At 30.1% G+C, this 27,125-nt stretch overlaps 1 protein-coding gene across 1 annotated transcript in view; it reads right to left on the bottom strand.

Annotated features, from left to right (window-relative positions):
• Positions 1–27,125, bottom strand: part of LOTGIDRAFT_104487 (hypothetical protein) — a gene marked incomplete at both ends in the record, with an annotated part of 82,268 nt that overhangs the window by 30,284 nt on the left and 24,859 nt on the right. Inside the window, one exon of the mRNA XM_009057416.1 lies at positions 6,258–6,319. Within this exon, the coding sequence (XP_009055664.1) occupies positions 6,258–6,319 (62 nt within the window). The remainder of the gene's footprint in view (positions 1–6,257; positions 6,320–27,125) is intronic.

Raw genomic sequence — 27,125 nt, 5'->3', positions numbered from 1 at the left:
AAATTTTTTTAATTTATCCATTGTACGCATCAGTAGTTCTGTATTTTTTTATTTTCAGTGCAGTGAAGTTTTATCTCCATTTGAAATACTAATGACAATGAGTTTTACTTCAAACTTTTCTGCAACTGTTAAGCAACTGGGCTTAAGAGGATAGATTGACTATATTTGGGGAATTTGTTGAAGTGAGATGATTCCTTCCCAAAACTTTGGGGAACCATGACAGCGAAACACTTCCTAGACAAAAAGAACTGGAAAAACAGATATTCATGGCTTCTGTGCTGTGGGAGATACATTACAAAAAAACATTGTATCAATTTTTTAAAAATAAACAAAAGTTTAATTAGAATATGTAATTTTGTGGCCTCTCATGATAATCACTAGAATTCCCACAGCTTACTTTCTGTCTGTTAGCAAAATGTATTAAAATGCCATTACAGAGTTTCACTTTTTCCTTTGTGTGAATTTCTTTTATTTATCACTGCATGTGTTCACTGTTTTCTTACAATTTATAATGAATTATTACAAATGCAGATTTTGTATTTACAAGTTTATAAATGTAGGGTGGGAAATTAATGAATAGACAGAAAATGACCATAGAATCTAAGTTCATCCTAGAAAGACACACCCTGAATATTTGCATCCAATTAACATATAAATCTCATTTGACTTGATAAAATGATTATTCTCATTTCTTTTAACTGACACTACAGAAAAAGAAGTTGATATCATATATTAAGGTATAGGAATATCAAAAAGAAATCAGCATTATTATGAAAGGCTGAAAACCATTCCTACTTAATTATTACATTAGACACGCAACAAAGCTATGGATAATTATTGTTTATTTTTTTCCTGGAGATTACTACACTCAATTCTTGATCAATATCACTGAGACAGGGGCTTACAAAGAGGGGGCAGGCTGATTTAATGGAGGGACAAATGTTGAAATTGAGATTTACATGTAATATGTGGTAGCCCTAAATAATACTTTTAACTAATCAAACATGATGTTTTTTTGCAATAGTGATGTCATAATCATAATAACCATAGGCTTTTAACTGTTAATCAGTATTATGCAAAAACTGATTTTAAACTCAAACAATAACCATTTAAGTTTTAAATTCCTGTAATAAATTTATCCAGAACTAAATACAGGAATTTCTAAATAATAATTCTACAACAGGTGAATCTGACCCAAGGCAGCTGTAAAATAAGAAAACAGAAAGAAGATAATAAAGACTTCCCTACTGTCAAAGAAAGTGTTTCCTGATCAAGTTTTCAATAATGACATTGTCAAGATATTGTCTTAATGTAACCAGATTATCTATAGCTTGAGGGAATATCAGAAACTGAACAGATCCAAGGAGTTAAATTCAATTATGTCTTGTTTTATAGTACCATTACTCAATTCTTTATAGAAATCTACATTTTATTACGCTTGTTCAATAACTTAAAGAGAATGATGACGCATACATCTTGGATGTAATGTAATCTTAATCATATTGAAGGGTAGACAAGCGAAACATTGTGACTTCTATGAAATTGTTTGCACAATGAGTAAATGAATATTTTATGCTATTCTTATAATATTTCCTGGTATTCTAAGAGATCATCTTACTGATATCTTACTAAATTGATCTTACTGATATTCTTACTGATATTCTTACTAAATTGATCTTACTGATATTCTTACTGATATCCTTACTAAATTGATCTTGCTGATATTCTTACTGATCATCATACTGATATTCTTACTGATATTATGTTCTTACTGATATTCTTATGTTCTTACTGATATTCTCATGTTCTTGCTGATATTCTTACTGATATTCTTACTGATCATCATACTGATATTCTTAATGATATTATGTTCTTACTGATATTCTTATGTTCTTACTGATATTCTCATGTTCTTACTGATATTCTCATGTTCTTACTGATATTCTTATATTCTTACTGATATTTTAATGTTCTTACTGATATTCTTATGTTCTTACTGATATTCTTATGTTCTTACTAATATTCTTATGTTCTTACTGATATTTCTATGTTCTTACTGATATTCTTATGTTCTTACTAATATTCTTATGTTCTTACTGATATTTTTATGTTCTTACTGATATTCTTATGTTCTTACTGATATTCTCATGTTCTTACTGATATTCTTACTGATCATCATACTGATATTCTTACTGATATTATGTTCTTACTGATATTCTCATGTTCTTACTGATATTCTCATGTTCTTACTGACGAGAACTGATATTCTCATGTTCTTACTGATATTCTCATGTTCTTACTGATATTCTTATATTCTTACTGATATTTTAATGTTCTTACTGATATTCTTATGTTCTTACTGATATTTTTATGTTCTTACTGATATTCTTATGTTCTTACTGACATTCTTTCTGGTATTCTTGCTGATATTCTTTCTGATATTCTTACTTATCATCATACTAATTTTCTTACTCATATTCTTATACTGATTTTATAATTGATAGTATTATTCTTATCAATGATATTTCTGATATTATCCTATTGATGATCTTTGGTATTCTTAATTATATTATTACTGATATTTTCTAGTATTCTTAAGATATTCTCTGAATATCTTGTTAATTTTTAACAATCAAAACATGTTATAAAGCCTTACTTTAAGTTATATAGCACCTTTAACTCAAGCAGTGATGCTTCAAATTGTTAACAATACTGTTAGCAATAATCAATGACTTCCGAATACAAGAAGATTGAGAATGCTAGTTGATTTCAACGCTGATAGTCAGTCTCAACAAGTAGTGTGTAAATTTGACCAACTTCCAAATTAATTTTACTTCAACACTTGATTTCTATTCGTCACTGATCAAACTTGACTTAATGATGCTCTAAATTTAGATTTCTGGTTTCTGTACTTCCAAAATCTCATAAACTACTATTGCTACATTATATGAAAGGCCATGGTTTGGCATTTCAAGGGTTGATTTGGGTCTTAAATATTAGTACAAGGTGTAAAAAAGTACTTAAACTGCACGTATATTGCATATTTCATTAAAAAATACTTATAACTAGGAACAACAGCCTTTTCTATGTATGGAAGAGTCTCATGAAAAGGCAAGTTGTAATTTAAACTTTCAAAAGCGGATAATTCTTGACAAACGTAGATATAAAGGCTTAAATTTCAATGGTAAGCTATGAACACTATTCTTGGTTAGCTTAGATAGGTACAATTGTTCAAACTGATGGTGAATCTGTCCCTTTAAGAGTCTTATAGATTGTAAATAAGTATAGCCTGTAACTCATTACTAAACATTTCCTTTGCAAAAGCTGGAATCTTCCAAGTCAAAATTATGCAAGATATTTTTTGTCTTTGGACCTATCTTTTCATTAATATATCCATCTCTAGCTGCTACATCTGAAATATTGTACTTCAGGGTGTCTTTCAATTCTTTCTCTGAAGCATACTTACAAATTATAGAAACATTGTAAAATGATACTTGAAAATTAAATTAATATATAAAAATAGTTTCTGATCTTGATTAAATAGTCTAAATGATGAATTGGACAAAAACCTGACCATGAAAATGAATTTTTAGATCAAGTTTCAATTCCAGAACTAGTTAATATCAAAACAAGGAAATAAGCAACATTCTTCAGTTAATATATTTTGGACAGCTTCCACCTGAAGGTACTTTTATCTATTTTCGAATATTGACCTATGACCATCTGATTAAATTCCACTAACATACAACTGAAAGTTATTGTAACCTATATTTTACATACATCAAATCAAAACGTCATTTACAAATCATAAAATAACCATAAAAATATCAATTGAAGTATATCAATCTATACTGATAATAATGTGGACGTCATTCGGTTGTCTGTTGCTACCACCTGGAGGCAGTTTAAGTCTCAAGATGAAAGAAGTGTCTTGTATCTTTGATGAGATAAGATATGGTGATAGGGTCACTGTGACTCAAACTGAATAAATTAACTGTTAACTTAGACCAGTAAATTCAAAATAGATGGACTAACAAATTTTACTAAATATTTTTTCAGGGCATAAAAGTGCAACCTTTTTTATCAAGCAAGAAATGCCACTTGAGAAAAAAGATACATCTTCACCACGGTAAATAATGAACATCTAGAAGACATTAAATTGCTTTCAAATCTTATACCAGAGGTCTTATCTTTAAATTTTTATAAAAGAGTGATTCAGCAATGAAGTTCTACTTTCTAAGTAATTTTAAGATATCTATTTCCAAACCACAAATTTTTGATAAAAGCTGCACTATTCCACCCAATTACAGTATTTTTGCATAATATTAAAAGGACTCTAACGTCATGGCTCCACAAATTTAGAAATGACAACCATGCGAATTTAGCAATTTTTAAGATTCTTTGATTACTGCATTTATAAAGATAGATTTTTTTTTTTAGAAATTTTTATGTAGCTAAAAAATGTAGTATATCAAAATGCCATAAATGTAATTGTATCATAACTTATAAATAGGCCATAAAATAAAACATGTACACTTAGCATTTCACATTGTTTATAAATATTATTTATATAATATATTATAATTATACTTTATTATGATAATTATTTTAATTGTTCAAATAAACTGACAATTTTGTGGCCTATATTTAACTTGAGTCACAATATCAAAGTAGGTTTCTGACTGTAAGCTTTCTCTTTCAATTACATGTATCTAAGTTTTTATTTCATAATAATTGAATATACGTAAATAGAAGTATTAGAACTGCACAAAAATTGCACAATCCCTTTAAATATACCTCAAACTAGGAATTTGACTTTCTATTTCTGTATATGTCTTTTCTATATCTGTAAAGTATCAAGAAAAGACAAGTCGTTTTTTCAACTTTGAAATTCTGGACACAAATGTATTTGAAGAAGAAGAATTTTGACGGTAAACTCTGAACGCTAGCTTAGCTAAAAATTCCAGTTTCTGAGACTAGGGTATGCTTGGTCAAACGGATGGCAAACCTGTCCCTTTAATGCATCTTTCTGAGAAAATGTTTGCTGAATTACTTTTCTAAGTGAAAATTGGTTACATTAAATGGACTTGTTCCAAAAAAAAGTCAAACAACAATGCATGAAAATTTCAAACAGTATACAAATTATGGCATCATGCAAGATGTTTTATATTATTCATTAAGAATAATGCACATATTTCAAGGTTAATTTACCATTTGTATTTATTTTCATGCCCATGTTAATACTGCAGCCAGTAATGTTTGTATGTTTTATTAATTACTCAGAAAATTTGTTTCCCATTTATACCATACTTATATTATATCAAAATTCCTTTATATTAAGAACTTCTTTTGACCTAATTCAAGCATAATGTTGTACATCAGAGTGCAATAAGGTTTTCTCAAATGATGTACAGCATAAAATTTGGAAAAAAATTGGAATTTCAATATCCAGTGAAAAACTTCCACTTTATTAGGTTATAACCTCATAAATATTCATTTTATGTAATAAAAATGCATACATGCTGTTAGTGTTTTGTGTAAACAAACTTAGATTTTTTTTTTCATTTATCATAAATTGTAAATTTCCATATTCAAAAGTTTCAAAATTTCCAGTCTTACACCTTAAATAGAGTTTAAATAAAAAAATAAAGTTCAAATCAAATATTTCAAAATAAAATTTCCATCTTATGAATATATTCATTGCATATTGAGTGAAATTAAAGGCATGTGTAAGAAGAGATTTCAGAAGAAATTGGGTATAAACTACTTAACAACTCTTTAAATATTTTCAAGTCTACAGACCACCAGGCATGTGGCGTTAAAAACAAGCAATCTTGAACCATTTACAATAAATACTGTCATGGAAGAGATAAAACAGTAAATTTATAGCTGACTTCTGTATGTTAGCTCTGAACACATTCATAGAAATAGCGTTAATTAGCATGTAGCAGATAACTATCTTACTGCCTATCTGCATAAATAAACCTTTTTTTAACATGCTTAAACAAACTAGTGTTACACATCTACTAATAAATAAAACACAGTGTTATATAATCTTCCCTGTGTTATATATTCTTCCGTGCCAATTTTAACAATCAAAGTGTCAAAATATCAAAAGATATCATATTTTTGTCTTCAGAAATAAATTCTACAATAACTGCATATAAAATAACAGATTTGTTAACACCTTCCAAAATTCCTTTTAAATTGCGACCTTTGCCAAGCTGTCAAAAAAGAATATGAAAAATCTCACTAACCTCTAAAGCATGTTCATCTTGAGTTTCACGATCTAATTCACGATCAGTTGTTGAAATAAGACCTGAAATGTAAAATAAGAATGATTAAATAAGATGGAAACATCCGTTTTAAGGCAATATATATATAAAATGAAGTTTTACATATGGTCTACCATACCACCCACCAAGTAATATTCAATTGTAAAATGATACAATATGCAATTGACATAGGGTCAGGAAGCTAAAGTATTTTGAACTAAGCAGACTTCTGCAGACTGCGTTTCAAGTATTTCACACATATCAACATTAAACACTTTGGATTGTATTAAGTTAATATAAATAGATTTTTAGACAATTACAAAGGCGTTAAATCTAATTTAATCTTTAAATCTAATTTAATCTTTAAATCTAATTTAATCTTTAAATCTAATTTAATCTTTAAATCTAATTCTTTTTTAAGTCCACACTTGTGCTACTAGGGAAGGAATACTAATCCTTACAGATCACCTAATGTGAAAGATGACCAGTACTTTTTTTGCTTCAAGTAAGGAATCTGGCCCGGTATTCTTGAAACAATCTTGAATAGCGCTAGGAAAGCCTAAAAACAATGTTAGGATATTAAGACCCTAAGACGTCCTTACGCTAAGATCGTTTCGAGCATATGGGGCCTGGATTCTATAACTCATGTTTCTAATTGCCAAATTCATATTCCTTATCAAAATATGTGTAACTCTTTATGTAATGAGATTGGCCAAATTGTAGAGTGATATCAGGTGTGCCAAATTTCTGCATTTCAGTGCCAAATTAAAGTATATCAAGGACAATTGTATGCTAATGAATGACAAAAGTAAAAACGTTTTGAAGTGCCTTACACAGTCAATTTTAAAATGATTTGTTTTTGTATGACAGAACTGTTCTACAAATTGTTGTGGAGAAGTGGATCAACTCAGATGTAGAATGGCATCAGGTGTTAAATATTTCACTTTGAGTGCAAAAGTAAGGTATATATATGATAACTGTATGCTCAAAAATAATAAAAGTTAAAAAAGTCTTTAGATGCCTTAGAGCATAAAATAATAAAAGTGATTTCTTTCTGTATGACAGAACTGTTCTACAAATTTATTGGTGTGGAGAGTTTTGTGTTAAGAGCCTTAGCAACAGATTGATTTGACAAGGAAAATTACTGTCTAATATCAGTACTTGACATTTGGTCTGGTTTACTGCAGTACTAGTGTCATGTAATAATGAAATCTTGAGTTTGTCTGAACAAAAATATTGATATCCTTGAGCATAATAAAAAAAATTCTTAGACTTGTTATTAAACTATGGAGGTTCTTATATCTTGTTACTTAACTAAGTGTGTTTTAATATCTTGTTATATAACCATATCTTGTTATTTTATAACTATGTGTGTTTTTATATATTGTTATTTAACTTTGTGTGTCCTTAGCACTAAGGGTTCTTTATATCATGTTTAATAGTATGTTATTTCCATTTGGTTATTATTATGAAAGTTCTTTATATCTTTTTCTTAGTATGTTATTTCCATGTTGTTCTTAGCACTGAAAGTTCTTTATATCTTGTTATTAGTATGTTATTTCCATGTTGTTTCTAGCACTGAAAATTCTTTATATCTTGTTATTAGTATGTTATTTCCATGTTGTTTATAGCACTGAAAGTTCTTTATATTTTGTTATTAGTATGTTATTTCCATGTTGTTTTTAGCACTGAAAGTTCTTTATATCTTGTCATTAGTATGTTATTTCCATGTTGTTACTAGAACTGAAAATTCTTATATCTTGTTATTAGTATGTTATTTCCATGTTGTTTATAGCACTGAAAATTCTTTATATCTTGTTATTAGTATGTTATTTCCATGTTGTTTATAGCACTGAAAATTCTTTATATCTTGTTATTAGTATGTTATTTCCATGTTGTTTTTAGCACTGAAAGTTCTTTATATCTTGTCATTAGTATGTTATTTCCATGTTGTTACTAGAACTGAAAATTCTTATATCTTGTTATTAGTATGTTATTTCCATGTTGTTTTTAGCACTGAAAATTCTTTATATCTTGTTATTAGTATGTTATTTCCATGTTGTTACTAGCACTGAAAGTTCTTTATATCTTGTTATTAGTATGTTATTTCCATGTTGTTTTTAGCACTGAAAGTTCTTTATATCTTGTCATTAGTATGTTATTTCCATGTTGTTACTAGAACTGAAAATTCTTATATCTTGGTATTAGTATGTTATTTCCATGTTGTTTTTAGCACTGAAAATTCTTTATATCTTGTTATTAGTATGTTATTTCCATGTTGTTACTAGCACTGAAAATTCTTTATATCTTGTTATTAGTATGTTATTTCCATGTTGTTTTTAGCACTGAAAGTTCTTTATATCTTGTTATTAACAATCAATACCTCATGTAAACTGTTAGATTGGATTTTAAACTGTTTGATTCAATAATAATTGTGTTGTATGCATTATGAAAATGAATCAATTCATCATAAAATAATTGTCAGAGGGAATTGTTGCCCTCTAGCACATTAACTGGTTGGATGTCACAGCTTCCCAGATCAGGTATAGGGCAAACAGAGGAAACCATATCTTTATTTATAAAAACTTTTCCATTAATTCAATGAAATCAAATATTCTGAAAAAAAATAGTTTTCTTGCATGTTCAGTGACAGATATGTTTATGACATACAGTCAAGTAACCTAATTTCATGGAAACCTATTATTCGTGGATTTTCGGAAATGATTAATAATTTACATGAGCGACTTTGCTCGACCTCCGCATTACTTTAATTTAATAAAAATGGGTTTTCTGTACAATATCAGCTAGTAGAATGAATCCAGTAGTTTCAAGCAAGGTAAAATGTATTAATGTATACTTTGACAAATACAAAATGGCGGATTTCACTTATTACCAAACGTCACCATTTTTTATCGGCCGAATTTCATTATAATCCCGAGCGGTAATTGGAATTCCAAGTGTCGTCTGCTAGAATATAATCCAATGAATGAAGTCACATGATCAACTAGCGGATTGCATGTCAGCAGAAAAGTTCTATGGAACACAAATTGGACCATATTCTTATGTTGTTTCAGTGAATTTTAGCAATAAATCACGCTACGTATCATATTTTGTCAGTCACTATTTTTTTTTTAAATCGTGATTCTTTGAAGGAATTGTCACTAGTTATAATGAATTGATATTAAAGATAAATACTAAGAGAAGTTAATTATACCACCCGGTATCCATACATACAACATGTTTTTCTAGACTTATTTATAGATCAAACATTCTACACGAAAATAGGTGACGCATTCTGCCGCAGTTCCCGAGTTGGTTGCTCATGAAATATGGGTCAAACTGAAGGATTCATTAAGAAAATCGAAATAAACCAATTTCTATTATTTTGTAGAATATCTGAGGAAACATCTAAGACATAAAAATTTTTTACTTTTCTTTTACTTTGATGAAATTCGGTGTTGAATCCATATATCCACGAAAATAGGTTACACCACTGTACAAAAAGATGATTTTATCTCAAAATTACCCAAATTATTATAAAGAGTTATATATAATGCTAATGAAGAAATTTTTGTTTACCAAATTTTGAAACTCAGACCAAAGAAAAAGTCTGAATTTTTAATCTTGCATATGAATTCCAAAATTTACTTCACAATATCAACAAAACCTCATATATTATAAACGCTTGGAGACTGAGTTAGACATAATTTCAGTTATTATGAAGCTAACACATATCATTCTCAAATATTGAAAATCACACTATTTTTTAAAAAAAAACATGTCAGAATTTTAAATCTTGCATAAATATTCCAAAATTGATTTCACAATATAACAAAAACCCATTAATCATTGAACGCATGGGGATTTAGACATAATTTCAGTTATTATGAAGCTAGCACATATCTCTCTTCAGAAAAAAAAGCCAAAATAATGTCAAGAAATCAACTATATAATCTAAATTTTTGGAATGATAAGTACATATCTAAGAAATCAAAAAATCAAAGTGGTGAAAAAAGTTTATAAACAGAGCAATAACATCAACACCTTATTTTTTATAATTCTTTTAAAAACTTTAAATTGATAACAAAAATGATACTTGTCTGAAATTTAACAAAGTTAGTTTACATTTCATATAAATGGTTTCAGCATGCAATTTTTCATGTTTTAAAAATATAATAATTTCTTTTGAATACAGGAAGAGATGTTTATGATTGTTATCTAAAGTTTTGTACTGAAAGTTTCTTAATTGTTGCCAGAAGGGCTTCATACACAGATTGAACTTTGCAAAAAGTTCTTGTTACAGTAAAGTTAACATTTAGAATTGTGTTTGAGCTAATATATCAGTGGAATACATCCCTTATTCCCAAGATTGGGATCCTTCTGAGCACACTTTGGGATAAGCTAAGCAGCTCTTGAGACAATTTTTCAATGAGTGTTCTCTGATATGAAAGAATAAATTTATGAAACTTGTCTGTCAAACTAGTTCCTGGTTTGATCCATGTCTTGACCATTGTACTCTATTCACTGTCAATTGTTTATTCTTCAGGAAGATGGTAGAGCAGAGTATAGTATTACAAGATAAAAGGTTTTTGTAGAGTCAAAAAGATCAGGAACCAAGGACTAAGAGTAAAAATCCCTACATAACCCTAATATCATTCTTGACAATCAAAATGGCTTCACACTTCAAAAAATTTAATCCAAAAAACTAGTGGGCCTATTATGTCTTATTCTATCCGTACCGTTGTTAGCAGCCATAAATAACACGCATCATGACGGTGCAAATAGCCAGTATGTTAAATTTTTGGTTAAAACAAGCAACGGCTTCAGTAAATATACCAGTGTAAGTTTATGAATAACAGTAGATGTAGATGCTTCAATATAAATTAGTTTGTATGGGTAATTTCTCACAAGTATATTATAGTGAGATATATAAAGTACAAGGTTCATACATCCTGTATTTTACCCCCTTCTCATCTCACATTATATATACACACGCATTTTAATCAACGTTGACTACATTGAATGTATTCTGATGAGGTCTTCTACTGTGTGTATGTGTATCAGCGAGACTCTTTATAATATGCATTTAGATTTTCTGTCCAAGGACTCCTTCGCATTTGCTGTTATATTTAAATGAGCAATGCCATATTGTAGTTAACATTTTCTGCAATTTAAGGAACCAAGGATGTTAAGTTGCAAATAGAAATGGTACAAAATAAAGCTTTAAGCATATTATAAAGAGAAAGCAGAAACCATAAACATTGGAGTAACAATTTAGATCACATTTGTACAAGAATATCATCTTTACGGTTTTGCTGTTTATTCCAAATACTTCAAAAGTATATTTCTAAAGTTAATTTAAGAAATCAATACAAATACATCTTAGAATGTGTCCTTAATAGTTTGAATTAGTTTTCTAGCATTGTCAGATGTAATGCAATTGTCAAAATACTTTTTTCTTCAAAAAATGACATTTGTTTGTTCTTCCCACCATAGAACTTCATCAAAATAAATAAGATTGCAAAGAATTCTTATCCTCATAATATTTTTTAAATATTTCAAGGACTATACAATGTAGAAAAAAATAGCTGAATAATCAAATAAAATTATGAATGAATAAAAACTGAAAAATGATATTGCCCTGAAGCATATTATAACAATATCCCATGTTGAATTGATCTCTAATCTTCATATAGTCAAATAATAAAACAATTCTATTGTGAAGAGAAACTAAACTGCCAATTACAGGTCCCTAAAGATCTCATAAAATACAGAGTGGCTGATCCAAGCAGTCAAACAAGGTGGTCAGTTCAATGAAAATTCAGTTCAGCCAGAAAATGAGCCGTCAATTAGCTGGTTGATAAAACACACAGATCAGACTAATTTATGATGTTGACCTTAAAGGTCACTGCAAGGTCATACCATTATTGAATGGACTATAAAGAGCTGGTTAAGTTTTGCCAACACTGTATTACAATGAATCGAAAAATCAAAGTTGACCTTTTGTTTAACCTCTGTCTAAATTCTACAAAAGTTCCAGACTGACCAATGTCCAAATTGTTGGCAACTGGTCATTTTACAAACTGATCAATGATATTAGATTAGAATTTGACCAATCCTGAGAGACATGACAGAATTATTAGCCATTCACTAATTAATGGGTCAAGCTTATCAAATGGTCTGGTGGCAATAATCTGGAAGTTGCATATGGAGGAAGACATTATTGGAGAAAACTGTTATACAGTGCCATACTATCTGAGTTTGGTAACATGGCAACTGGAATTTGAATTTAATATAACTAAGCTATATAGAACATCTCCCAACTTGAAAAAAAGGATAATATGGCCTTGTATATTAAGTTTGTCCCAAAACAAGTAAAATCTGTTAAATAGGGGCTTTATTATCTCCCTTGCTATCTTTGAAGAGTTCTCTTATCTTTATCATCTACTTTTAAAGATAATGGCTGCAGATGACGCTGATTAATTTTAAATGAGACATTAGATGTCTCTGATTAATAATCCAAAATTAGAAACAACTTTTCAGTAATTGTTTTTGGTCTATATTATGTGATGGAGCACATACAAAATGAAGATTTGGAATTTAACATTTCTGTCCCACTTTAGATTTTTATAGATGTGGTCATACCCACCCAAAATGATGACTGTCAAAATTAACATGTTTCTATTAAACTATATAGGACATAAGATTTTATTCTGATACATAAAAAAGATGTATCATATAAGCAAATATTTTGATGACTATCTCACTACAAGATGCTTCTATGCTGCCAAGTAAACATTGCCTTGTTCCATTTCTTACACAGATTTTAGGATGGTAGGAGATTTAACAAGATAGTAAATGGTGTCAATTGATGCTCCCCAATTCTCATACACAATAGTTTTTTATAATTCAAGTCAAAAATTGATCATGCATTTTCTCAACAAATTTTAACACTTGGTTTTTCTACTTTTTCTCACAGTTAAGTTTTAAAGGGGAATAAACACTTATAGTGCCTACATACTCTGTGGTTTAAATGCGGTGACATAAACAACTGTTAAAAGCACTGGTTGGGACCTCAACCTCTTGTCTTGAGAAAATTAAAATGGAGCACCTAATTGTTGACAAATAAGGTTCAACTTTTTACTGAATGAGCCATCACATGACCCTCTAATTTAAAAAAGATTTATTGAAAGAAAAGGGTGTCAATTTATGCAAAAATTGACTCAATCATCCAGACACTCAAATGTCTCTTGTGGGATCTATCACAAGTAATTGTTCAAGACTATATATTATGAAACATATATCAAAGACGATCCTTGAAGATTATAAAAAAGAGACTTAATTTGACAATTTATTATCTAAACACCCTTTATCTTTCACAGCGTTGAATGAATGATAAATTGACAGAAGGGAGCCACCTCAATTCATTCACAAAGTCTACAAAACTTTTTTTTGATTAATTCGGTAAACAAACCTGCACTTGAAAATTACTGTCAATCCACCAACATGAATTTAATATTATCTTTCACATAAATCACTGTAGGGAAGTCAAACAAGAAAATATAACTTGGAAGGATTTGAACTTCATTCATAGCCAATATGTAATCTTTATTGAGTTTCAAACTTCAAAGGAACATTTTATATTACTGTTTTTAATATAATATCAATATTTAGTCAAATTAAATATTATAAATAGAGGTTAAAGTAGGTAGCTGTTTGAAAAATCAAACACTTTTACAGACAATTGTGAGTTAAATAAGTTCAAAAGTCTGCACATAAAGCTCCATAATTCTAGTGCACCGCAACTTGGTGTTTCCAAATGGGTTGGTGGAGGGAACTGAGAGCTGAACATAGCCCAGCAGCCCCAACCCCAAGCTTCAGATTCAAATTTCTTACGATCTTACACTTGGAAAGAATAATCCTCGTTTAACAGTTAAATGTCCGCGCCCCCCCCCCCCTCTTCAATTCATAGAAGAGCCCCTGACAAAACAGAATTTAAGTAATTCAATGTTATGGTTTTGAAGACAGTATAACCAAAATTTCATCTAAATAAGTATCAAAGAGTATTCACTGAATAATTATATACACTGCATGCATAATGTATGCCCTAAAAGCTAATTGATTAATATACACTTTTTTTCAGCAATAACATAGAACAGAATTCTTTTAATGAATCCATTGTATATTGAATCAAATGAAATGTAAGGCATATCTTGGTGTAGGTCTCTTACCAGCTCATAGCACCTTTAAAAAACAAATTGAGCAGAATAATCGTTCAATGTAACCCTCAAATTTTATTTGCATTTAAATCTATTTGTGTGGAGATGATGCAAATTAGCTATGTATGGGAAACCTCTTCTTTGGATTTTTCAAACTGAAATATCAATATGCAATATGGCACAACATTAGCCTCAATACACAGAAAAATAGCAACTGTTCAATGATGCTCAAAAGGAAGAACATCACATCACCAACAAGAAGGAAAATAAATTAGATGAGGTAATCCCTTTAACACTTTCCATGTACAAACTGTTATAAATAAAAAAAATCTATATTGTTACATCACTATGCCATCAAAGAAGATACTAACCATATGGATTTTTAATAATATCCAGCTTTTATCTTGTAACAAAATGGCAGATCTCATGTTAATTTGTTTTCTTGGCAAGGTGTTTTTTGCAACAATACACTGGTGTATAATAGTGGTAATAATGAATTATGTTTCAGTATAAATGTTTGATAATTATTCCCCTTTGATATACAGTTGAATACATATTTGATATGTAATGCATAGAACAGTCAGCTGAATAAATATCAACAATTTATAAAGTGTTCATGGTAAATGCACAGTGTCAAGTTGTTTTTAAGCCTTAGAACTGTTTGAATTAAAATGAGATACCTTGCAGATTATTTTGTTATTAAAAACTTTTTTGTTCAATACCATTTGGTTTTAAGTGATATTAATGAGAGTGACCACATAATCTGTCTAGGTTTTTTTTTTTTTGGGGAATTACAGGAACAACAGAACTAGGATTGGAGTGGGTACTTGTTAGTACTTGGTTTATTTATAGGAAATCAAAATGGCAAGTGCAATGTAAATGTAAGAGTTCATGATATTGAAACAATGTTACAAAATGATTTTAAGTTTCAAAAATAAAATGGCCTCAAAAAGTATTCTAAAAATTAAGTTTTCGCATTGTAATTTAATTTTTAAATTAATCAAAGAAAAAAGATGCTGGTGGTTTTATATGATATTGAGATGGTGTTTGGCATTGAATTTCCCTCGTTAACTCATATCAAAAATACATTTTTAATTTATTCACCAACACACAGTTTCATTATCTTAACCATAAACAGTAACACCAGAGGTTACATACTGCTTAATCAAGCTTAAAACGTTTAGCGTGAAATCTTTTTATAACCTTAGCCACCAGAGAATTAATCATTTTTAACTTGGCATCCTGAAAGCAATTGGTGTGCATGTTGAGTATAGGTTGGAAATATCATTAAAAAGGAACAGAAGTTTTGGACATGCTATGAGCATCAGTTATTCTTTGATTGCCACAGGGAGTTAATTATTTATACATAAAACTCTTAACTTCCGTTCATTTTCTTCCCTGCATGATTTCTGATCTGACAAAACACATTCCAGTGAACACGTCTGCTCCACAGAAAGGTGGAATTTTATCACCTGTTCCTTCTGCTAGTTTCTATATTTATATAAACAATATAAAGTCACCCCCTACCAATGGTAGAAATCTGACCAGAAACTACTTCATCTTATTGACATTTTTCTACCGTTTGAACGGAATGGTATTTCTGCTGCTATTCACATTCCATACGATTTTTTACACCATATTTTATACTAGCTTGTGTTTTAACTTCATTTAACAGAAGCCATAAAACCATTCTCAAACCAGTTTTGTATTTACATTTTATGATCAAGTTAGTTAAAAGGTTTTTGGAGAAATATCTTGCCACAATTTTAACAGAACAAAATGATTTGGAATGAGTTGAACAGCTGACATAACAAAATTGTTTTCACTATAAAAATTTTATACAATAAGATTTTGTTAAATCTGAAAATGTTTGTATCTGAACCTTATTTTCAAATTAATAACGAAAAAAGTACATAAAAATTATAAGCAAAATTGGTTCTGAATACCAGAGTTTTTGAGAAACTTCATAAATTCGCAAAACTTTATTCACAAGTATTCATCTCATGCAGACATGTTTTGGATTAAAAAATCCTCATCAGGACAGCTGATTTGTGGTGGTAATATTAGGATTTAGGGAAAGAAACAAAAAAAGAGGAAAAAACCATGCAGGTCTAGGTTATAACTCACCATGAAAATTGATTTAAAAATTCGACCACAATTCAAGTGTGTAATATTATTATCTAAATAATAATGATGAAACTATATTTAAAGTGAATATCAACAATACATTCTATATATATTATCTTCATTCAACCATTTAATTATCTTCAAACAACAAAATAATGGAGAGGTTTTCGCCATTATCACTCTTTAAAAGTTTATTTTCAATGTAAAACTTTTGGTTTTACTTAAATGATTTTTTATGATTTACAAAAAAAGAAATTTGTTTAACGTAGCTATGTAAGGAAGCTATGATGAAATATGTACCATAGCCTACACCATTGAACAAAATTGCTTTGAGTGTAGGAAACTTGTATGTCGCCAACTTTTATGCACTTAGTCACATGATAGAATTGGTTGTGTCCAGAAAGAAGCGAAAAGTTGCAGTTGCACTGGAAGTTCTTTTGGTTTTAAGGCGAATGCCTGAACTACCATAACATAATTCTTCTTCCTTTTCTCCACTCCATATTACATCACTGGAGGTCGCCATTTTATTTGTCATGTAATGCTTTGGGCGTCTGTGATTGGTTGAGTTATAGGAAAGTTTGTAATAAACTTCTGCCGAGTGGACACAGTTGCCGAACGAGTCTATGGTGAATGATATCAAACATGCTTGATGTTGGCGAATGGCTTCAATGCAGTGTTCCTGGTATTGATGGTATATTAGGAAAAATCTCTCTAATATGTTTAAATATTAGTGCAGACTGATGTACATGTAAAACATAGTGGCTTTAACTGAATTGATTGACTTTGGCACCAATAATTGAATGTAAATTGATCAATGAAAATAATTAATAATTCAAATCAAGTTAATTCAGTGTGTAATTTTTATTTATGTCAGTCAATAATTTATATTAACAAATGTTACGTATATGATAATGGTTATTATATAAGTTATATAAAGAAACACCTAATGATTTATTAAGAGTCCTGTTCCTGGATCAACAACATGTCCAATAAAAATTCCAAAACATTTTAATGTTAACTTCAAAGACTTTCACTTGTCTGGCAAATATCTTGACCACAAACATGCTGCTTACAAGAGTTGGTCTAATCATTGTCCTGCTCAACAAAAAATGCATTGCACAAAGGAGATAAGGTACTGTATATAATTCAACATTTACTGAAGTTATTATTATTATTATTATTATAAAGGTAATTATATTCTACCACTAGGTAACACCTAATGGGTGTTAGGTGTTAGGTATAGATTTAATCACTAACTAAATGAAAACACCTGGTAGGAATATATTAGATTAACTATGACTTTCCTTATCAACCACAGACATAAAAGTCATTGCATGTAATTCCTTTGTTTCTTTGTATTTGTAGGTACATATAAGTACTAAACTCTGCACCCTGTGCACCATTCGCAGATTCTTGGATATGATTAGATAAGTTTACATAATCGATACTGTAGAAACATCAATATCTGTATTTTCTGTATTACACTGTAGATACATAAAGGAAACGGTAAAGTAAAGTAGATAAGTCAAGGACACTGTATTATAAAGTAAATACATCAAGAATACTGAGCCCTGTCAAATAGATACATCAAGTATACTGAGCTCTGTCAAGTAGATACATTATGAATACTGAGCTCTGTCAAATAGATACATCAAGTCTACTTGGCTCTGTCAAGTAGATACATCATTGATACAGAGTTGTCAATTACATGAACAGTGCCAATACAAGTAGACTTCTTTCATATATTATGTATTAATGCTTTACTTTACTGTAGATGTGTGTTTATTGGCTGATCAAAGAATATATTCTTTAACAAAACTGTCTGAAAATAAGGAAGAATAAATTCCTGGAAGAACACAGGAAGTCAAAGTATTTGGCACCTAATTTCCTTCCAGCCACCTTGGTAAGAACCACCTGCTCTTTAGGAAAACTACTTTATTTATATAAATTTCGTAGCGCCTGTAACAAATTATATACAGACAACCCTGTTTTCTGCCAAATGATAATAGTTCTTCAGGCGATACATTTACATATTGTTCTCATGCAAGTCAATGGTCTAGAGGGGGAATAATCTAAAATAAATTCTTCCATGTTTGAAGAGATCATTTACATTCTACCAACTCTTGTGATATTTTTCATGGAGTAAAAAAGTCAACATAACTTACTACCACATTTCATAAAACTATACATGCTTATAAATTTAAACCGATTTTTCATCAGACAAATTCAGGGATGTTATATTATGCCTACGATAAAGAAAGCTGGGATTACTTAAATGTGAAGTATTTTTTGCGTTTCTATTCCTTCTGTATGTAGTCAGGCATGAAATTACCACATATAATTTTAGAGCACTTATTTGCAACGTGCACATGAGATTTAAGGTATTTGCAAAATGCAACTGAGCAATATACTTAACAAAATGTAAAAAATTCAAGAAGCAAAACGCAGCAGAGCATCTGGCTGATAAGGGATAATTGGAAAGAAGGGTCATTGGTGAGATATGAAAAGGGTAATATATAATAAAATGTACAAACATGAGCCTTTATAGTTTGAAAAGGGTCAAGTTATTATAAGAGATATTCACACTTGATAACTAACATAATGTTTCAAATCATAAACTAAACATCAAGTAATTGTCAATAAATTGAAGAGAAGGTATTTTAAGGGCAAAACGTTTGATGTATTTATATGGCCTGACTGTATTTGATAGTTTTATAAGGGAGACAGGTATTTTTACGAGGTGTTCTAACTATCCTCTTATACTATATTACTCTTTCAGTCTACCTATAGATTGATAAAAACTACTTGAATACAAGCTGTTGTTTATTTATCAACACTGCTCAAACAAATCAAACCATCTTAAATCTCTGTTCTCAGTCAATTTCAACTTATTAACCTCATATTAAAAGCATTAATAACAAAAAATTACAAAACAAATAAATGTTACATTGCTTTTTTGTTCATATACATTAATGTATAACTGCACACTTGCGACAAATTTTTATTGCAAGTTTTTTATAAACGAACAGGCCCAAAACTGCTTAACAAATCAACCCATCTTTAAGCTTGGTTCTCTGTCAATTTCAACTTATTAACCTCATATCAAATGCATTAATAAAAATAAAACAAAATAACTGTTTTTCATTTTGCTGAAAGTACATATAATTTATTCGCCGATTCGTTCAGCTGTATTAGATTTTCACGTTCATATTGCCACCTGAACATCCACAAAATGATAGATGACTATTTTTATTTATACCTATGCAGGTGCAAATATGCAGAAAAACTGCATTTTTTGTTGTTATATCAATATACATATACATATAAAATATACACAGTAATCCTGAGGCAATCTAGATATGAATATATAAATATCACTTTAAAATCTTTTATATACGCCCACACTACACAGGTTCACATAGTTCATTCTAAAAACTAATGTTGGTTCTAGCAAAAAAAAATTGCACTGCATGAAATGTCTTGCAAAGGAATCTGCTTGGTTCCCATTGCTTTCATGTTTTGTCTTGTCGCTTCTAGTGTAACATTTGGTATATACAATCCATTCAATCCAAGATATGATAGAATTGGAAAATTCTAAAAGTTCATAATAATTTGTTTAAGTGACTGTCCAAATTTCAGCCTTCATATCCATGTGTGTCCAGAATTATCCACATTTAAAAGTTAAAAAGACGAGTCGCCTTATCTTCAGACACTGATATATTTAGAAAGGCATCTATATAAAAGAATTTTCTGATTTTTTTAATTTTCGAGGAAATTATGTGATTTTTGTACATTTCTAGTACTTTAGAAGAATATTTACATAATAAAATATTCAAGACCCATATCATCCCTTAAAAATGGTGAATCTGTCCCTTTAAAAATCTGTTTAAAAAGGCAAAATCGTCTGACTAAGCAATATTTTACTAGAAAAAGACAATATTATAAAATTTTCTTTATATGCAATTTCCATTGAAATCAAAAACATTGATTGTGATTGCTTCTCAATTTCCAAAGGAAAGATTCATTGTGCCTTCCTTGGTTCATCAACTGATAAATAGGTTAAATACAATAGACAATATTTTTCAAGAAAACAACGAGTTTCAGTGAACTGACATGACCCTAATTTTGTAAGAAAATAAAAGATGTTTTGATAGGTTTAAAGAAGAACAAACAAAATGGCTAATGGGTAAAACATTAGTTTAATTTCATTGAGTAAATGGGTTCACAAAGGCTCCTTTTAAATCAACAAATGTAATTAAGTGGAACTTATGATCAGTCTGGCCTGTGATACTTTTCAAATCAAGTAGGATGGTAGTTGAAATTGCTCCAGTTTATCTTAAAGGGACAGGTTCTTTGGGGGGAGGGGTTGATTTTAGTATTGAAAATATGTAAATAGGCTTCAGAAGTACTAGAAATGTACGAACATGGCATAATTCCTTCATAAATATCTCAAACTAGAAATTTTCGTATTTTTATATTCTTTTCTATATATTACAGTGTCTCAAAAAAGACCACTCATCTTGTTAACTTTCATTGTGGATAATTCTGGACAAACATAGATATGAAGGCTCAAATTTCAGTGGTGCGTACTGAAAATAGAGTTTGATTGGTCAAAATAATGACGCATCTGTCCCTTTAACAAGGCATGTTGTTGTATTGTTCAAATTTATGTTTATAGTTTTGTACTAAATCAATTTTATTGTTTGATATTTAAAGATAGATATACACAAACTTTTAATAGCTTTTTACAAACAAGAGTTTTTTGGTTTGTGTTTTGACTTTTACTTCAATGTACATAGTCTAGACAGTTGTAGTCATATATGTACATATGTAAATGTTTCTAGACATCTGAACCAATATGTACATGCATGGTCATTAAAAAAAAAATATAATATCCCTAACTGAAATTCCAATGTAAAGTTGTCTGATATACCATAGGCGTCTACATAAATTGACATTACATTTTCTTGCTTCATCTCATTAAATCCATCTTTTGCTTATAGGATGTATTAGTTTCATTTCTCTATTTTAAAAAGCTGGAGTTTACAACTCAAGTTTCATCCTAAACCAATTTGATCTTTATGAGGGGAATGAGATTGGAGAACAAATTGTCGTGCTAAGCAAATGGCAATCAGTAACATTTCTTGCTCAGCTGCAATATAAAGTAACGCAGTAACCCTGCTCATTTACAAAGAAGATATTTTTGCAAAATTAATAACTATTTACAAGAACTACTCCAAAATTTAAAAAAACTCCAATTGGTCTTCAAATCAAGGACATTACCTACATACAATTCTCATTTATAATTCAAAGCAAACAAACCATGTGATCTTATGATTTATTTTTCTTATTATTACCTCAATCTGACATTTATTAGAAGATTAGTTTGAATAAAGAAAAGATTTATTTAAGCTGTAATTAAGATGGAAATTTGATATAATTTAGCTATATAATCAGAGTATCATAGAGTACATATACAATATGTCTTATTTCAATCCATTCTTTCTGCTTTTATATAATTTTGCTACATAATCAGAGTATCATACAGTACATAATACACGATATGTGTTATTTCAATCAGTTCTTTCTGCTTTCAAATTTGATATAAATTGGGATACATAATCAGAGTATCATAGAGTACACATACAATATGTGTTATTTCAATCCATTCTTTCTGCTTCCAGTACATAATGCACAATGTGTGTTATTTCAATCCATGATTTTGGTTTTCAAATTTGATATAATTTGGATACATAATCAGAGTATCATAGAGTACACATACAATATGTGTTATTTCAATCCATTCTGTCTGCTTTCAGAGTCTATGAAAAATAAATCAGTTTTCTAAACTGGTGAATTTTGATGGTTTTTCACTTCATTGCTTGTAGTCTTTCATCATAGTAAATGGTAAACAGATCAAGGGCTATATTTATATTTTCAGATAAAACTCTCCATTACATAACATTGACTTTTAACATCACTTTTCTTTATTTTTTGTTAAAGTTATACAGCTAATGCATAAACAAACTCTTTAAAAGCTTCTTATAAACAAAGCATGAAAAGAATTCTCCACTGAAATCTATCAATAAAGAGCCATCTTTTTACAGAGAACAGAATTCAATGATAACCCTTTACCATCTATTAAACAGTACAGGATGCTGACATTTTACACAGATTAAACTGTTTCATCCTTCTGGTTATTCTGTAATAGTCTTTGATAACTTGCTACTGTAAATGTTACCAAAGTCTATCTAGCAATAGATAACATTAACATAATCTGTGAATGGTCAGATTTAACAATGTACATTTGAGCTGTTGTACACTTCCTTCCAGATAACCTCATCACTAAAAACATGTACATGTAGTTGTAAATAGACAATGTACAGTATGTTAAACAGTGCTCAATGTCACAAATTTATGAAAAAAGAAATGATACTGTTTAGACTTTAGACATAGATCTTCTTAATAGGATGGAGGTGAACAAAACAATCATGTCTACCAACAGAGTTATAGGTCCACTTAAATATTATATCAAATAAACAGAAGCTAAATGGACTCTCTGAAAAAAGGGGTGCCAAGAATGTCTGAAAAAAAAATGTTTTCCTAATGCATTTTAAACTACAAGATTTTCTTTTCCTTGCCTGCTGCTAATCACCAGATGGTAATTCACGCCCTATTCTCCATTCATTAAACAAAACAGACGTGAAACTTAACATTCCAGAATCACATTAGTCTAGTTAATCAATATTTTGCAAAAAGCGAATTGAAAGTGTGTTACTATTCTTAAACCTCTTAGTCTTGTAGCCATAATGACCAATTTATATAACATTAGTTTGAATACTTTTACATAATCGAATATCTTCATTGGAAAACACAAACAATTCAAAAAGTGCAGTCCAATGCCAGAAATCTTGAACAAAGGTATTTGCATAGAGCCATTTTCATACTGTTGAAAGCTGTGACTACTGAATCAAATTGTTCCGAGACTTATCATCTAGCAAGCAACAATCATGTTATGATTGGAAACTAATTTACCATACACAAGCATAATAAGTCGTAAAATCTAACACATATCTCAATGAGGAAGTCAAATTGAATCCATTGATTTTTCATCTATTTGATGCTGATGTTTCAGGTCTAACCAGCAACTTTGCATGACAGTAGAATTTTGGCTAATAGAATTTATCTTTCAAGCCTTAAAAATAGTTACTGTAATCTGAAATACTATGTAGGGAACCAAAGTGCTCAGTGAGTTGGGTGTCAGTGCTAACCTGAAGGTCTAGAGTTCAATTCATGAATAGAATAAGATAAAAACCTTCCAATTTGTCAACCTGCAGGTCTGAAGGGCTAATATGAAAGTTCTAGTTCTGATGATGCAATAAACATAGGTCCTGTTTGCTAGTTCGTGCTAGTTAAAGATCTCTTGACAGTTGAATATCTATAAGATTAGACCAATGCTGTCTCCACGAAATTTCCCCCATTGCACAATGTATGGTGTTGCCCAATTAAGACAAAAAATATAACACAACACCCATCTTATCTCTTATCTAGTCTGGTCTAAAGGTGTTACAAATTTTAAAGCAGATTTTCACTGTTTATCTCATCTGTCTGTATGGAAGATTTTAGATTTGTTTTATGCACAATGGAACTCCTTTAGTATTTTGAGGACAAGATAAGAGCAAAGTTAATAAAAGATAAGTGTATGGGTGGGGGGATACATTGATAATATAACAAATTTAAACAATACATCATTGTTCATGTGTCCATTTTACATCTTTCAATTCCTACTTTATAATACCAATTATTTTTAACTTTACATTATCTTAAACCTGACTTGACTTGAATACATTTACATTTTCTATACAATTACCTTTCTTACACATCTATGTCATTTAAAAATCTAACAAAATCAAGTCATGTTAATTCTATCTTAAATAAAAATCGACATTATCAAGTCTTCTTTCCTTGTCTTTTTTATGAAATGAAATTTGAACTCTATCTCTTCAATAACCACATCAGAATTGAGCATGTGCATCTGTTTTGGAGGTACACAAGTAAATTGAGTGAATATTACGATTTTGCTGATGGACTACAAAGTAATGGCTCCCATTAGCCTTTTCCAGTGTGAATAAATTCAAATTTGAGCTTCATCATCAATGTAGCCTATGTAATTAAAGGTATGGTAAGCACACATCCTGGAAATTCTGGACCACACAAACACACACCATTATACTGGCAATATTTGTATGATATTGTTTAAATTGGTATGATTGGTATTGTATATGTTATAATATATGATACTATATGTTTATATAAAATGTAAGTTATCATACTTATTACAGTAAAATAATCTAATAACAATATTATCAATCATCTACCTATCTTACTAATATCAGTAGCATCTTGAAGATATTTCAATAGGTTTCCAATGCTAATGAGTTAAAACCTTTTCTTGTTTTGATGCATATAATCTTCATGATCAAATTAGCATTGGCACATGTAAAAGATGTCTCATGCAATGTTTTTACAGGCAATAGTGAAATCTGGGCCTGTTTTGATTGTAAAGGCGCCCACACACGGAGAGAAAATGGTACAGCGCTAATTACGCTCGATTAGTAGTGCTTCATGTGTTGGTAATTTTTAGTGTGCATTTGGCCACTCGTGGTCATGTGGAAAATATCTATCATGTTTGAAAACTCGTGGCCGATGGCACACTGTGTGCGACTTTCTCAGATGACGAACACAGCGTGCATGCGTTATTGGTATTCAAAGATGGCAGAGCCCAGTGAAGAGGTGACAGAAGCAATCCTTGAGGTTAAATTTGTTGAATTATGGCAAGATTACCCCTGCCTTTATAATATCCGATCGCCTAAATTCAAAGACAAGGACTATCACTGAAGTGGTCCGCCATTTTGATTGATCACGTGATAGGCTTGACATCAGATATAGTTGAGCGAAAGGCGCGTTGTGTACAGGGAGTAGTATGGTGAGAAAGTAACGAGCGCCATTGGTGTTGCGCTATTGACGTGCGCCCAATTCTTTCTGTGTGCGGGAGCCTTAACAATAAGGCACTAAAATTTTGACAATTACAGACACTTGAATTTTTACTCAGGTGATAATTGAAAGAAAAGAACCCATTTTGAATTTTCAGATAGAAACTTGCATATACAACAAAGAAAATAAATGCATGGTTTTATTTCTAATACCTTGACACCTTCAAATTAGCTAAAATGTACATGTTGTAAATAATATTAGTAATATAAATATGAAATGAATAAATCTAGATGATAAAAAAAAAAGTGTAAATATTACTGATATAAAGGTAAAGAGTGAAATCGTTGGTAAGATTAGACTCCCGCTGAAACTTTATCACCACCGTAGTCTGGGTTATCAAGATAATAAATTTATTTCTGTTATAATCTGACTGACGACAATACTGTCTTGATATATCAATTTGATCATTTTATGACAGGGGATCATTGATAATTGATTAGCTCCTATCTTCCAGACATTTTATTTCTCCGTCTTTGATGAAAGAATTTCTCATTTAAGCTTTCAATGATGACCATTTTTAAATCAAGATATGTTTGAATTTGGTAAGAGGGTTTTCTGTCATATCATGTTGAACCCATATAACCATTGAGTGTCCAAAAATAGATGCTTAATATTCTGCATCTTCATGTAACAAAATTACATCCACAAAAAAAATCATATTCTTTTAAAAAAAAATATTTAATATCGCAGAATTAAGTTTAGACCAATTATAGTTAAGTCTTGATGTATAGTATACATGTACATTTGTTATATATTCTGCACATACTGGTCTGTAACAAATAACCAGACCATTGATGACCTTGAGAGAATGGTACCCATGGGCAATAAAATAAGTCTGGTAAATAATGGCTATCTAAGATCAATAAGCAGACGTAAGACTTAGTTGTTTGAGACAACATTGACAGACAGTTCTTTATTAATCTTATTTATCACAATGACTAGTCCCTGTCTTAACAATATGGCTAATTTCCGAACCATCTACTATCCACTATAAATTACTAACAGTATTAAGTTCTAGATCAGTAGGTCTTCTTCTTTCATCAATAAAACTCAAATGAACCTTCATAATAAATAATTAGCTTGGAATGATTATATTATTGGGGTTGCTCATGAAGAATAATGCAGAATGAACATGATCTTTGTCAAGTATAGGCCATCACTGATACACAGGGTTTGGATACAGGATCAGAGACCAACATTTTTATCTAAGATTCTGTATAAGTTGGAGAAACAAATAGACGGTGTAATAAAGCATTCTGAGAATCGTCCAATTCTGGCCCATCTAAGGGAGGTTCTCAGAACTCGATAAATTGGTGTAATATAAACGGTAACTGTTCCGAGAACACTTTACTGCCCATGCCTCAAAAATGACCTTCACCTTTTTCCGTGGAATTTCATCATTATTCAGTGCAATTGTTGATTACATCCAGATGTCTTTGATTAGGCTACA

The sequence above is a fragment of the Lottia gigantea genome (assembly GCF_000327385.1).
Source record: "Lottia gigantea unplaced genomic scaffold LOTGIsca_3, whole genome shotgun sequence".
In the NCBI taxonomy this organism is placed as follows: domain Eukaryota; kingdom Metazoa; phylum Mollusca; class Gastropoda; family Lottiidae; genus Lottia; species Lottia gigantea.
Note: the sequence above shows the minus strand (reverse complement) of the source record. Positions and strands in the feature narration are given on the sequence as shown.